General features: G+C 50.9%; 1 protein-coding gene across 15 annotated transcripts in view; it reads left to right on the top strand.

The window, feature by feature from the left end:
• The window catches only part of CDK5RAP2 (CDK5 regulatory subunit associated protein 2), a 172,194-nt gene that overhangs the window by 36,326 nt on the left and 121,359 nt on the right, over nucleotides 1-14,509 (top strand). For all 15 annotated transcript variants that reach the window (XM_045469565.1, XM_045469580.1, XM_045469575.1 and 12 more), the window contains 5 exons: nucleotides 1,982-2,105; nucleotides 3,815-3,969; nucleotides 10,107-10,269; nucleotides 11,819-11,872; nucleotides 12,733-12,852. In XM_045469565.1, the coding sequence (XP_045325521.1) occupies nucleotides 1,982-2,105; nucleotides 3,815-3,969; nucleotides 10,107-10,269; nucleotides 11,819-11,872; nucleotides 12,733-12,852 (616 nt within the window). The remainder of the gene's footprint in view (nucleotides 1-1,981; nucleotides 2,106-3,814; nucleotides 3,970-10,106; nucleotides 10,270-11,818; nucleotides 11,873-12,732; nucleotides 12,853-14,509) is intronic.

Genomic DNA, 14,509 nt, shown 5'->3' with positions numbered 1-14,509 from the left:
CCCAGGTGCCCCAAGCGTGTCACTTTTCAAGTGAGGAACCTGAGGCGTAAGGGGTGACTTGCCCAGAGTCACATTGACGACATGAGAGAGTGTAAATTTGGAAGCAGATCTGTTCAGGCTTCAGAGTCCATGTTCGTTCTTGCAGTTGAACGTTGAATTCCATTAAAATGATGTCATGACACTGGGGCCTTCTGAGGGCCTGTTGGCGAAAGGAAGCAAGATAATGAATAAAGTCTTTATTCGCAGGCAGCTCCTGTTTGATGCTTGGACGGCAAGTATGGCCCTCTTGACTTTCCATTGTTCTCAGTCAAAAATTCACATGGCCCGTGCATGTGAGCGTCTGATCACATGGCACTTGGTTGGGAACATTTCGTATGCCCCCTAAAGTAGGGCATGGGAGGCTGGCGGTGAATAAATTTGTTCTGTTGCAGTTTTTCTGAGAAGCCAGCTTTAGGTGGAGCCGTTTCCTTTATGATTCTGCCTTCTGCCAACCTGCAGTCGTTTAGAAATCTGCGGAGATGCACTCCGAGTAAATGTCCCACAGGGTCGTATCTGACGGTTTTTCTTTTGAGGAGGACCCCGATGAGAGGCGTCAGGCGTTGGGGTCCTGTGTCAGGCTTTGGTGCGCCGTCCCCACCGGTCCTGGCCCGCTGGACGGCTAACATTCCGTGCTGTCCAGCAGCGTGAACTCCGCACTTGACGGAGCGTGGCCTGCCTGCGCAGCCTCCTGGCCTCACGCCCGGAGTGGTGGCTGGGGCTCACAGGTGGGGCACGCTGTGTTTAAAATGCTCTTCCCTCCAGTTGGCAAAAGACGCTGTAGAAAAGCCCTCGATCCCTCAGATTTCTTTCCGTCGCGTGCTGTTCCTTTGCGCGTTGGTTGGTCGGACCAGCTCTCCCCCTCTCCTACCGCTGGTGGAGGTGTACTTTGCCGGAAGTTTCCTGGTGGGAGAGTCGGCAGTGGCTGTCAAGAGTCTTACAAGTGTGCTTACCCTTTGACCCGGTAATTCCCTCTGTGGAAACTGACCCTGGGAGATCACCGGGTCGTATATATGCAAGGATGCTCTTATTATAATGTTGCTTATAAGATGATAACAACACTAACATGTATTTGAGTACTTTGTACTCAAGATATGAATAAAGTCTTTATTTGCACTGTCCTCAGAGCTTTAGAAGTGTTTTCAGACAAATGTGTAAAATCAGAAATCGTCTAAATATTTTTACATGAGGGGATTGATGTATGTCGGCTCTACTTCGATAAAAAAATGGGGGATTGATTTAATATACTCTAGTGTATTTCATCCAGTGAATTAATATGTAGCCTTTAGAAATGGTAGAGATTTATGTTTATTGACACAGAAGGATGTTTATGGTGTATTAAATAGTAAAGTCAGATCATGGATATATATTGTATGGTTGGTTCTGTTTTTGTAGAAAGTGTCTGAAAGGCTACATGCTAAAATGTTAACTTAGTTTTTCTGGCTGGTAAGATTATAGATGATTCTTACTTTTTTCTTAATTTGTGTTTATATATATGTATTTTACATAGAGGTATGATTGACACCATGTAAGTTCAAGGTGTACATGTTGACTGATTTTGATACATTCATATACTTCACTGTGTATTTGAATTACAAATATTAATTTAAAAAAGGGGCACCAGGTGACTCAGTTGGTTGAGCATCTGACTCTTGGTTTCGGCTCAGGTCATGATCCCAGGGTCGTGGGATCAAGCCCCACGTCAGGCTCCACGCTAAGTGTGGAGTCCGCTTGAGATTCCTTCTCTCTGCCTCTGCCCCCTCTCCACTTGATTTCTCTCTCTCAAAAAAATAAATAAAAATAAAAATTGAAAACAACAACCACAAAACTCCAGCACAGGTCTGTGGGAGAAATGACTAACAAATATCCCTTGTCTCTTTGGGGCCACTGAAACCACCCTCTGACTGTCCCCACATGGATTTTACACTTTTGCCTCTTTTTGCAGTAAAGCAGTTGAGAGCCTGGCTGAAGGGGGTGGCTCCGAAGTGCGGCGGGTGACAGAAGATGCCCAGAAGAAGGTGCGGCAGGTCGAAGAGCTCCTGAACGAGAGAATATTCCATTTAGAAGAGGCAAGTCTGGAGGCCCCGAGGAGGATGTGTTCTTGCAGTGGGTTAATGGTGGAGGGAGCAGAATTTTGTTCCCTCTTTCACAAACTGTAGACTTGCAGCAGGGATGAGAGCCACCCTTATTCAGCATCTCACGGGTTCCAGCCCTGTCCCAGGCGCCTGGTACGCCCTGCGTCCTGGTTGTCGTCTCGATGCTTACAGACGAGGACGCCGGAGTACAGAAAGACTAACGAGTCTAAGTTCGATCCTGGATTCCGTTTTACGACTGCTGACTTCAAAGCCTGCGTTCTTGATGCAACATCGCCTTTCTTACCTCGTTTAGTCTCTTTATTTTTCCAGAGGAGGAAACTGAGGCCCAGAGAGGGGAAGGACTCCCCTAACCTGCGCTAAGCCTGGAAACAGATTCCGATGCGCCGGCCCTCGCGTGCCCGGGCAGCCCTGCGTCTGGTCCCGGCCTCCATCCCCCGTCACCCCAGTGCTCACTGAGTGCCCTTTCCCGGGAGGCACTGAGTGTAGCTCCTCCTCCTGCTTGTTCCCAGGCGCTTGCTGTGCCCTTGATGGGAATCAAGCAGCATGTGTCTTGGCTAAAAAATCCTGGCTCCTAGAGGTTGAAAGTTTCCCTCCGTATTAAGCTAGTACGAAGTGACACTCGTCACTCAATTCTTGGTCTTTGAGGTCTGTCGTGTCATCTCACTTTCTCCCCCTGAAACCCTGACTCTTTTGGGACATGAGGAGGAACGCAGCACAAAGCCTGCTGGACACAGAAAGACGCACGGGTCACTATACTTGGAGCTCGTAGTGGGCTTTCCGTTCCCAGTGTTCACAGTAGCCCCTGTGGACCGAAGGGCAGGGAAGAAGCAGCCAGTGCTTTCGTTTCGTTTCGTTTCGTTTCGTTTCGTTTCGTTTTGTTTTCTTGAGCTTCCTGTGATGCAGCAGGCATTTGACAGTCACACAGCAACTCTTTGATGGGGTGGTGGTGGTCCCTGTTTCACAGATAAAGCTGGGGCTCAGAGAGGCTAAGTGGCTACCCAGTGTCCCACAGCAAAGAAGTAGGAGAGCTGGGTTTTGAACCCAGTTTGATTTGACTTTTATCTTTGTGATGTAACCAGAGACGGTTGGCGCTGGGAGATCCAGATGTCTCCCCGGGACACTTTGCTGAGCACCAGGGCCCTTTTCCCCAACACGGGCCCTGCCTCTGTGATTTAGATCCTTCCCCTGTTGGCCTCTCGGAGCTCTCAGGAAGAACGTAGTCCTTCAGCACCCACATCACCTTGGAGATTCAGAAAATGCATTTGAGAATCGTGTAGTCGTTATCTTAAAAGAAATAGTGAGGGGGCGGTGGGGTGTGGGATGAATTTGTATGGAGGTTCTGGGGACTCTGGAATTTATGTGTGTTTAGGTATTGAGAGGCACATTTCTCCTTGTTCTCACTGAAGCTGTAAATATTGATCCGATTCTTCAAACCCAAAAATACAGTTTTTGTAGACTTGAGTCTTTTCCATTGGAAATGCCTATTACTCTTCAGGATACAAGAGGGAGAAAATGGCTGGCAAATGTATTTATTACTGATTCTCCCCATGTATAGTACAATGCAGGGAGGGGAAATGTGCCGGAGAAAAAGTCATAAATATTTATATTTTAATCCAATTTCCTTTCAAAATGTTCCCAATTGTATTGAAAAATTGCATCAAATGCATTTCATTTAACTCTAGGATGTGAAAGCCGCCCAGGCAGAACTGGAAAAGGCCTTTGCGGGGACAGAGACAGAGAAGGCTCTTCGGTTGAGCCTGGAAAACAAGCTCTCAGAGATGAAGAAGAGGCACGAGGGGGCCTTGGACATGACTGTGGTCCTGGAGCAGAAAGACAGGTCTGGCTCTTGTCTCTGCCACGCACTGACATTCGTCTATCGGGCAGCATGGCCAGAGGGTTGTTCCCTTCCTACCCTTTTATCCCCCCTTTCTCTCCTTGTTCCCCCACAGTGAAAAAACCTAGGGTAACCTCAGGGTGACAGGAAAATGGCGAGGGTAGTGCTGTGAGGACAGGGATCGAATGAGAGATAGAAACTCCTGCTGAATAGTTCCCAGATACTACCTTTAGCATTCAATTTTGGCTGTAAGCTTCCCGGTAGCCGAAGGAAGAAGAGAACAGCTTTCTTGATGGACCTAAGATTCACATTGCTCACAAGAGAAAATGAGTCAGCAACTCTGGAGAAGCCCAGTTTTACTTGACATTGTCAGGGAGAAATTTCTCTTGTGGATCTGCCCAGAGGGAACGGTAAGTGATTGTATCCCCACAATAGATGCTAGTGAATTTCGTGTGACCCTGTTTATCATCGTGTCTTTCAATGCAGGCCGCGGGCCCAGATTCATACAGTGCAGGGGGCCGAAGCAGTGTAGACCAAACACAGGGCTCTGTGACGGTCCAGGAATAAAATGAGTGCTACGTAGGCCAGAGAAACGGACAGACTGGAGGATCTGTAAGCAGTCTTTGATGCTCATACCTTGCAACCAGACTTTTGATCAAAACTAGTCAGGAAGAGAGTTGAGGTTTTCTTCTTTATCACGAACCTTACATTTTGATACTCTTGCCTTGCTTTGGTGGTCACTAGGTGGAAAGTTGAGTAAAGTAAATACAGGTGAAACTTCTGGCTAACCTGTGACCTATCCATTGAAGAGCCAAGCTTGCTTGGAATTTGACAGAAATTGTTCTAAGGCAAATGATCTACTTGCCTACTTCCTTAAATAGAGGAAACTGACTCTGGTTCCTTTTTTGGGGGGTGTGTTGCCCGATTGACCGGCCCCCCACGTTGTTGAGGTTCTGGTGCCTGGTTGCCCTGGTTCCCCGACTGCTGTTTGCTTCTCTTTCTGTCTCCATACCACCTTTTGAGATTTGAGTCTGCAACGTGTTTGCATGATGGGTTGGGAAATGAGATGAGCAAATGTTTTAGGATTTTCTGTGAAAGAGGAATGAGTAGACTCTCAGGGGGAGCCCATGGCTTCCATTTAGTCCGTGCTTGGGGGAGCTAGCATTTATGTAACCTCTTCTTAGCTTTGATCTGGAGAACGGAAGTTTAGGATGAATCTCAGGATGAGCCAGGAAACAGAGTTCTCTAGGAGATGTAGGCCGTCAGGGCTGAGTGAATGAGTGTTTCTCTCGATTGCACAGCTAGGAGGAGAAGCCTCCTTGGACGGGTGGTGTTTTGCTGGGCTTCCCCTTCCCCTTCTTCCAGGCACCACCTGAGAGAGGTGGAGACTGGGGCCACCGTACTGTGACAGAGTCTGGAATCCTTTTCCATACAAGCTATTTATACGTTCCCTTGCATCTCTCCCAGCTGATGAGCGGTGAAGCCCTTAGAAGGTTTATAGGTTTGTCTTTCCTGGGAGACCTGCAGGTCTCCAACAGTTAAATTGGAAATAGGGGGCTCAGGGAAGAGACTAGAATGTGTGGGAGGCAGCCACCAAAGAAGAAAAGGCAGAATTCCTGGTGCAGGTGCAGGGGAAGAGGGGCGAGCTCTGGGGGTGGGTTTGAGGAGAGGTGGTGGGGGAGAGCTGGTTGGAGGGGTCCTGCCAGGGCCCCAGCAGATGCTCAGCAGCCGGTTTGTTGGTCTGTTGGGTCATCACGCCCTTTGTTCAGCAAATACTTCCTGAGCATCTTGTGTTCAGTAAGTGGTGGGTTGGGTGTAGGGGTGAGTGGTACAGGCTGGGTCCCTGTCCCAAGGAACCTCGTCACCTAGCTGGGTGGGAGGACTGGAGGGCAGGAACAGAGTGACCAGGGCCAGATGGATAAATGCTAGGTTAACATTACATCTTTCTAATTCTGTTTAGAGGGATTAAGAAAGGCTTCCCAGAGGAAGTACGAGGATAAAGGAGGAATTACTTGGAGGAAGAAAGGGTGTTGCAGGTCCTGAGAACCACATGAGTGGAAGTTCAGAGGCCAAAGGGCACAGAGCTCGACCCAGGAACTGTCAGAAGTATAGCATGGCTGGAGAGTTGTGTTCTGGAAGGGAGGTGGGAAGAGATGAGGAGAGGGAAGCTGGCCAGATCATGTGGGCTTTGTTGAACAGTTTGGGTTTTGTCCTCAGGGCACGTGACGAGCTGCTGATGAATTAAGATTGGGAGTAGGGTAGTGTCAGGGTCAGCCTGTAATTTAACGCGATCCTTCTGGCTGAACCTGGCGGATGAGTTGGTGGTGGGGCTGGGTGGGCAGATTCCTTCTCAGGATGATGCGGAAGTCCAGACACAAGATCACGGTCACCAGGATTGAGGTGAAAGAACTGGGCGGAGAGGAACAGGCAGAGATATTTCTTTCTTTCTTTAATTTCATTTTATTTTGAGAGAGAGAGAGAGAACACGCATGTGGGGGAGAAGGGCAGAGGGGGAGAGAGAGAATCCAAGCAGGCTGCACTCAGTGCGGAGCCTGATGCGGGGCTTGATCCCATGAACCTGGGATCGTGACCTGAGCCAAAGGACGCTCAACTGACCCAGCCACCCAGGTGCCCCCAGGCAGAGATATTTAGATGGTAGAGTTGGCACGATGGCTTGAAGGGCTTGATCATTGATGGGTTTGGGGATGAGGGACAAGGCTGCCGAGATACCTCCTCACCCAGGTTTTGAGCACGAACAACTGTGGGATGGTGGTGTGGTTTGCCGAGTTTGGGGAAAGAAAGGGAGAAAGAACAGATGTTTTTGGGTGGAGGGAGTGGGAAGATGAGCTTTCGGTTGGGACGTGTTGGGTTGAGGGATTGTGGGCATCCAAGCAAGAGTAGAGTCTAGAAGGTGCTTGGCCAGATGGATTAAGGCGAGATTAAAGGAGATCTAGGTAAACTCACTGAGCAGCTGCTGAACAGGGCCTTGGGTTAGGTGCCAGGAATGGAGACGGGAGTCCTGCCCTCCTTCTATGGTGCTCCCGGTGTGGGGGAAGGGACAGATGTCCAAAAAAAAAAAAAAAAAAAAAAGCGTCGTGATTGGCGTTAGAAGTAAGTTCAGGGTTCTGTGCTGTGACAGAAACAAAGCAGTGGTCAGCTGCGTTTGGGCTCGGGGCAGAGAAGGTTTATCAGAGGAGGAGCGCGGGGAGGTGGGTGAGGCGGGCGGCCGCTGAAGTAGACTCGTGCGAGGCGTGGAGCCCGGCACGTGTTGAGCGAATCACAGAAGAAAGTGGTCTCTGGTGACATATGCCCAGAAGTGTGGCTACTCATCTTCTCGGAGCAAAAAATTTGGGGAGGGTTGAGGCTCACTGAGTACTTAATGCGGTGCGGATGGGTGGGGGGGTCTCCACGTGTGGGTGGTCAGGTCAGGGCTTTGCCAAAGGCTGCGCCTCCTTGGGGTTTCCCGTAGGCCTGGCACGGCAGGCACAGAACCCTGCTTTGTTGGTACTGCCAGAGCGGCTCTCTCTCAGGAGCGGATGTGCCCCAGCCACACTCCCCAAGGCCAGAGCAGCGACCAGAGGCTGTCTGGATTTCTGCCTACTTAGGGTGTGGCCCTCTCTGCGGCGCGTCTGTCCTGGGACCGGCATCAGTATGTTCCTCCCTGAAGGCAGGAGGTCAGGAGGTGAGTTGCTAAGCACAGACCTGGGACAGGTGTCCTTGGGCCTGCCCTGGTGAGATGGATCTAGATGTGCCATCCAGGTGGCCCTGTGACAGGGCAGGGCCCTTGCTTGGATGGGCACTGCTGAGGTCTTCCCTGGCTTCCTCCACCCTTTTGAAAGGTGCGTGCTTTAGCTACTCTATTTCCTGTGATCTGTGTCCGTGAGGCAGCCGATATGGAGGTACCCTGCAGGTCAGATGTGGCCAACAGATATGTTTTGTTTGGCCTATGCAGTGCTCTTAGAAGTTTGACTTAGTTGCTAGAATTAAAAAAAAAAATCTAGTTTCATGTAAAAGTCTGGATTTCCAGCTTCTTTGAAAACCTGGAAGGTGTGGTGAGCCTGGGCCTGGGTCTTGCTGGATCGAGGCCGCTTTCGGAGGTGGGCCTGGTGCTCTAGTTTGGCCACAGTCCCCACAGGCCTGCCTCACTCAGCCCCATGCCTTCTGGAACTTGCTTCAAGGTAACTGAAACAAATCAAGGCGATCTAAGTAGAAGTTACATACAACACAACGCATCCAATTTCAAGTATGTAGTCAGTGACTTTTTACCTCAATTGATTATATGGTGATTTCAGAGTAGAACCCCTAGAGGGCAGTCTTACTCCTCCATCCAAGATTTGGAGGCATCGCCCTGGTGCTGCCCCGGGACCCCCCTCCGTACCTGATTGTCTTAGCCTGTTTGGGGCCCTATGACAAAGTACCACAGACTGGGTAGCTTACAAACAACAGAAACTTATTTCTTACAGTTCTGGAGGCTGGAAGACCAGGTGCCCACATGGTCAGGTGACAGCCCTCTTCCAGCCTGCAGACTTCTCACTGCATCCCCACGAGGTGGGGGTCTGAGGCATCTTTCTGGAGCCTCATTTGTAAGACACTGGTCCAATTCCTGAGTTCCACCCGCGTGGCCTGATCTCCAGCCAAAGCCCCACCTCCTAATACCGGCACAGTATAGGAATTTGGGGAGGCCGCGAGCATTCGGACCTCGGCCCCCGTGCCTCGCCAGCTGCTTTTAACTCCTTTTAGCCGACTGACCCTTTACCTTCACCCTGAGAGCCAGGGAAGCTCTCTGACTCTTGTTTCTTTGTTTTTTGTTTTTTAAAAATGTGTATGTATTTATTTTTTGAGAGAGAGTGTGTGAAAGGGGGAAGGACAGAGAGAGGGAGACAGAGGATCAAAAGCGGGCTCTGTGCTGATAGCAGAGAGCCCGATGTGGGGCCCGAACCCATGAACCGTGAGATCACGACCTGAGCTGAAGTCGATGCTTAACTGACCGAGCCACCCCCAGGCATCCCGCTCTCGGACTCTTACTAAAACCCTTGCTGTCTTCCTACCATTCACGTTCCTTTCGAGGCTCAGATATGGAAAGGCCCTTCTGAGGGTTTTCTGAGAGAATGCTAATTGTTGGATGTTAAAAAAAAAAAAAAAAGTAATATAGCAACTGCCCTATGTTGAGTTGTGCTATCTGCCTGGAGGTATGTAGGGCTGTTTCAAATATTTTATCGCTTATCCACATGAGCAGGTGAAAGCCATTTTGTAGCGAGGAAATGTGGACTCAGAGAGGTCGGATAACTTGGCCACGGTCAGGGAAGCATAATGTGGTGGCCCCGAGCAGGTGTTCAGCTGTACCCGAGGGGGACACGGGGTGTGGTCGGCATGGTTTCCTTGGGGACAGGCACCGCCTGGAGTAACTGGCCGGGTGCTGGGTGTGTATTAGATGTGGATGGCACCGAGAGGGGCATTCCAGGTGGAGGGGCAGGTGTGAGTGGAGGTCTGGAGGCACAAAACAGCCTGGCTTCTGGAAAGAGCTGGAAGGGAGGCTGCTGGGCGGTGAGGCAGCAGGCAGCAGCCTCCTGCGAGGGATGAGACCGCAGCCGCCAGTGGGGCCTCTCAGCTTCTAGGCCCGAAGAGCTGGGGGCCTTGAATGCCTTGCTCATGAGCTTGGCCTTTATCTTGAACATCAGTGTATTTTAAACTTTGCCCCGAGAGGCCGAGGAGAGAGATTGTCTGTTTTTGCCGGCTCAGTTCTGCTTTATCGGTCGTGTCTGTTCAGGCTTCAGTGCCTGATTTCTTTTGCAGAGAGGATTCTTGGCCAAAAAAACAAACAAACAAAAAAAAACCCATGAGCAGTCCACTGCCGTCGGTGGTGGGGGCTGTCGAAAGTCTGAGCACGGGTGTGGCTTGATCAGACCCTAGTCTGGTGGCTCAGAGGTTGGATCTGCCGGGGCCAGGCTGGAGGTGAGGGCACAGTTAATGTCACACGCGTTCTGGCCCTTACTCTCCCACCAGCAAAATGCGATTCCATTTCTGTTCAGTCATTGGACATGTCTACTTTGAAGATGTTTGGCCCCATTTCCTGCCTCCTCCTGCTCCACTGAGCTAGGAGAACAGCTTAGAATTAATATTTAAATTTTGTTCGCTTTTAGACTGATTGAGGAGTTGAAGCTGTCTTTGAAGAGCAAAGAAGCTTTAATTCAGTGCCTTAAAGAGGAGAAATCTCAGATGGCATGTCCTGATGAGAGTGTGTCATCTGGAGAGCTCCGAGGACTTTCTGCCACTCCAAGGGGAGAAAAGGAGAGAGACGCTGAGGTGAGGCGATGGGGTGTGAAGGGGGACTTTAATTAGCAGACCAGACTCCTCTGTGGCAGATGGGACGCACATTCGGTCCCCACGGGTCACATGCAGACTGCTTCCAAATATTAGCTCCCCGGCAGCTGAGGAATTAGCAGGCACCTCCTTTGTCAGGGGCCCTGGCTTGTTTTTTGCTTCCAGCCTCATGTTTAAAATTTTTTTTTTTTTTTCAACGTTTATTTATTTTTTTTGGGACAGAGAGAGACAGAGCATGAACGGGGGAGGGGCAGAGAGAGAGGGAGACACAGAATCGGAAACAGGCTCCAGGCTCTGAGCCATCAGCCCAGAGCCTGACGCGGGGCTCGAACTCACGGACCGCGAGATCGTGACCTGGCTGAAGTCGGACGCTTAACCGACTGCGCCACCCAGGCGCCCCTCCAGCCTCATGTTTATATAGGGTTGGCTAACAGAACAGTCCATACTTGCTTGCCTCTGTTTTACTGTGTGTTGATTTCTCGTCGCCCGGAGACTTTATTTCCGTCCTTTGGGTTTTCTTGGGATAAAACTTAGTCCCAGTTTCACCTGTGCGGTCAGAGGCAGTGGGGGGAAGGGGACTCACTGGTGTTGGGCCTGGCGGCCGGCGAAGGGCTTCTGCGTAGAACCTCCTTGAGTCCTTCTGGCCGCTTTGCGAGGTCGAGGTCACTGTCCCCTCATGGAATTTAGAAACGGGCTCAGAGGAGTTGTTGTATTTTCCTAGGCGCTAAGAGGTGGGTGGGTAGTGGCAGCCCCCCCGAGCCCCCCAGAGGCCATCCCTCCCCTAGGCAGTCTCCAGGGCAAGCTGCGGGAGCGGGGCCGGGCCTGGAGGTGCAGCGGGCCTCGCTGACACCCTCCTGTTTTTGTTGGGCCAGGGATGGCTGCTGCATGTGGTACATTCCCGATATGGGATGTTCAGGAAAAGTCTTGATTTTTTATGGAGCAGAGTCCTCTTTGTTCCTATTACAGCAGTGATTTCTGCAGCCTCACTGGTTAGTTTTCTGCTGGAAAACTAATCAGCCTTCGTCTCCTGCTCCTCTTTTTTTTTTTTTTTTTTTTTGAGAGAGAGAGCGAGAACGAGCAGGGGAGGGGCAGAGAGACAGGGAGACACAGAATCCAAAGCAGGCTCCAGGCTCTGAGCCGTCAGCCCAGAGCCCGATGTGGGGCTCGGATCCACAAACCGTGAGATCATGATCTGAGCCGAAGTCGGACGCTCAACCGACTGAGCCACCCAGGCGCCCCTGCTGCTCCTCATTTTGAACCCTGGGCCCTCTCTTTAGCTGCCCTTTTCGTTGTCGGCGGCCCCGTGGTTGACTGTCTGTGGGGCTGGCGATCCATCCGTGTGGGTTGCTTGTTTTTCCGTTTCTCTTCGCTCGGGTGGGACTCCAGGTGAGACAGAGAGGAATGGGCACTTATTTCCGTGCCTTCCACGGCAGTGCGGAAAAGTCCGGAGATGAGATGCTCGTTCTAATTGTTCTGGGGAAGCTGTTGTATTGGGAGTCCCTTCCAGGTGCCAATTAATGCCTTTTCTTAGGCTGTACAAATGGAGCTCCAGAAGGAGAGACAGCGCTTTGAAGAGAGGATCCAGGTATGTGGATAAAATTTTTAAAAACGTATTGAAGATTTATCCTTGCCTCTTTGCTTTATTCTGAGTGCAGTAGACAGTTGGGCGTGACAGCAGCTGTCACTCATGGAATGCCGGCGTGTGCCAGTCAGGCTTTTGGTACTTCAGAGAAGGTTTCTCCGTCTTGGCAGTGATTCTGTGAAGTAGGCATTCCCATTGTGCAGATGGGGCACGTGAGGCTCAGCGAGGGGAGGGCCCTGTCCCAAGATCGTGTAGCTTGGAAGAGGTCTCGCGGGGATCCGGACCTGCCAGTGTGGTTCCAAAACCATCGCTCTGGGTCCCCCGCTCACAGCGGCCGGCATTTATAAGGCGCCTGCCAGCTTAGAAAGTACTCTCCGTCCATTATCTCATTTGATCCTCGCAATAGCCCGGGAGGGAGGCAGCGTGATTATCTTTAGAGATGAACTCAGACCGGAAATGTATATGTTCAGTCTCCATCAAACCAAATTCTCTGCTGGCTTTTGTAGCATTAAGGAATGAAATTAATGATCTGTTATTTCCCCCAAATAACCTGGTACGGTTTCAAAGCCTCTGATGTGACTGCATTCAAATTCCAGAAGGCATTGGAGTCCTTCCCACAGGAGTAGCTGTCATCGTCTTAACTGATCTGATCCCCTTCTTGTCGTCCGGCCCTGTTGCCGTGAGCGCTAACAGCGTAACTGGGAGCTGCCGCCACTGCGTTCAGCTCTACTTGGGAACATTAATCACAGGGTGACAGGAATAAGATAGAATAACTGCGTTTGAGTGTGCTCTCACAGATATATTTACAGTGCATTTTGGTCGGAACGCATCAACTTAGTGAATCTTTTTCTAATCTAATTTAGGCACTTCAGGAGGACCTGCGAGAGAAGGAAAGAGAGATTGCTACAGAAAAGAAAAATAGTTTAAAGAGGGACAAAGCCATTCAGGGTCTAACCATGGCATTAAAGTCAAAGGAAAAAGAGGTATGTGGTATGTCTGATACACTCAAAGTGAGATTTTTCTCTATTAGCTTCTGTGGCTGGCCTGTCGTGTCCCTGCACGTTTAGCTTTGGGGGAAAAGTTTATAAGAGAGCTGGGATGAGCATAGGAAGTGCGGAAAGGGTCCTTTAGTCCACTTGAAACTTTTTTGGAGGGTCTGATTTAGTGCTATCCAGTAAACATACTGTGTGAGTCACGTGGGGACATTTGAATTTTCTAGGAGCTACGTTAAAAGAAGTGAAAAGAAACAAGTGAAATTAACTTCGATAATACATCCATCATTTCAGCATGTAATCAATAAAACAGGAGTAGTAATGAGCTATTAACGTCTTTTTGGTCTTAATGCCATCTCTGAAGCCCGTGTGTGCTTGTAGCACGTCTCGTTCCAGACTGACCAGATTTCAAGTGTCCAGCCACACAGGTAGGTGGCCCATGGCCACCCTGTTGGACAATGCCCAGTGGTTTAGGAAGATGGCAAGGTTGAGATGAAGGACTTGGGAGGCGAGGCCATGACCGTGAACAGTTAGCTCCCTGGGTCGTTGCCTTTGGGATCCAAGGTTGCGGCCAGTGATGGTTCCATGTCATAATATTATTATTCCCTAATTATTGTTCGTATAGCAGTCTGCTGTTTCTCAGTAACTGAGCCAGGCACAGATACAGAGAAGAAAACCCAGCTCTGCTCTCAGGTCTGGTGAGGGCGAAACACAGGGCAAAGGTGTGGTGATTGAGGGCCGTGCGGGGGAGAGGGGGTGCCGTGCAAGTGGAGGGCGGGGGGCCTAGCCCCGATTCGGGTGTGTATGTGGGGAGTGGTGCTTGGAGGAGAAGGTGTCTGAGCCGTATCTCGCAGGATGAATAGCAGTTGGGCTGGAAGGGGAGGCGGAGGGGAGAACGTTGGTTAAGGCAGTAGGTTAGGAAAGAGCCTGATGGGGGTTTGTGGAACCAAAGGCATTTCGAGGTGGTCAGCGCACCAGGTGCAGGACAGAAGTGAGGCCAAGGAGGAGCTGTGAGGTCGCGTGGGGCCAGCCGGTGGGGGCGCAAGTAGTCGTTTGGGGCTGCAGGCTCCTAAAAGGAGGGGGGTGGCCACGTCTGCACTTGGGCGGGGTCTCAGCCTGTATCTGGAGGGAGAATTGCGGGAGGGAGAGGATGGAGGCAGGGAGGCCGGTAGCAGAGGCGAGAGCCCAGAAAGACTGAGCTAGAGCAGTGGCCACCGCTAAGTAGGAGTGGGAGGGCAGGGCTTATTCGGGAAATGAGACCAGAAATAGCCAGGAATATTTAGAGAGTAGAGGTGGATCTGGGGAAGTTTGCTGCAGAGATGTAGGACTCGAGACAAGGGGCAGTGGAGGATGACTTCCGGGTGTCCGGGTGGCCTGACTGGGGTATGGAGGTGCCACCAATTCAGTGGACAGCAGAGAAAACGGACTGTGATGGCAAGGTGCGTGTGGCGATGGAGGTGACGCGTCTGTTCAGAGAGCGTTGACTTTGAGGAGCTCGTGGACCGTCAGGGTGGCGCGTCCAGGCGGCAGGCAGGCGTGCAGGTCTCAAGCTTGGAGAGAGCTCAGGAGTGAGTTCAGACTCTAAGAGCGGGCCTCCCTGTCCAGGGAGCGTGTGGCAGGCAGAGAACGAGGCTGAGGACGGGGCCAC

Source organism: Leopardus geoffroyi, chromosome D4, assembly GCF_018350155.1.
Source record: "Leopardus geoffroyi isolate Oge1 chromosome D4, O.geoffroyi_Oge1_pat1.0, whole genome shotgun sequence".
Lineage (NCBI taxonomy): Eukaryota > Metazoa > Chordata > Mammalia > Carnivora > Felidae > Leopardus > Leopardus geoffroyi.
This window is presented reverse-complemented; position numbering and strand designations above follow the sequence as displayed.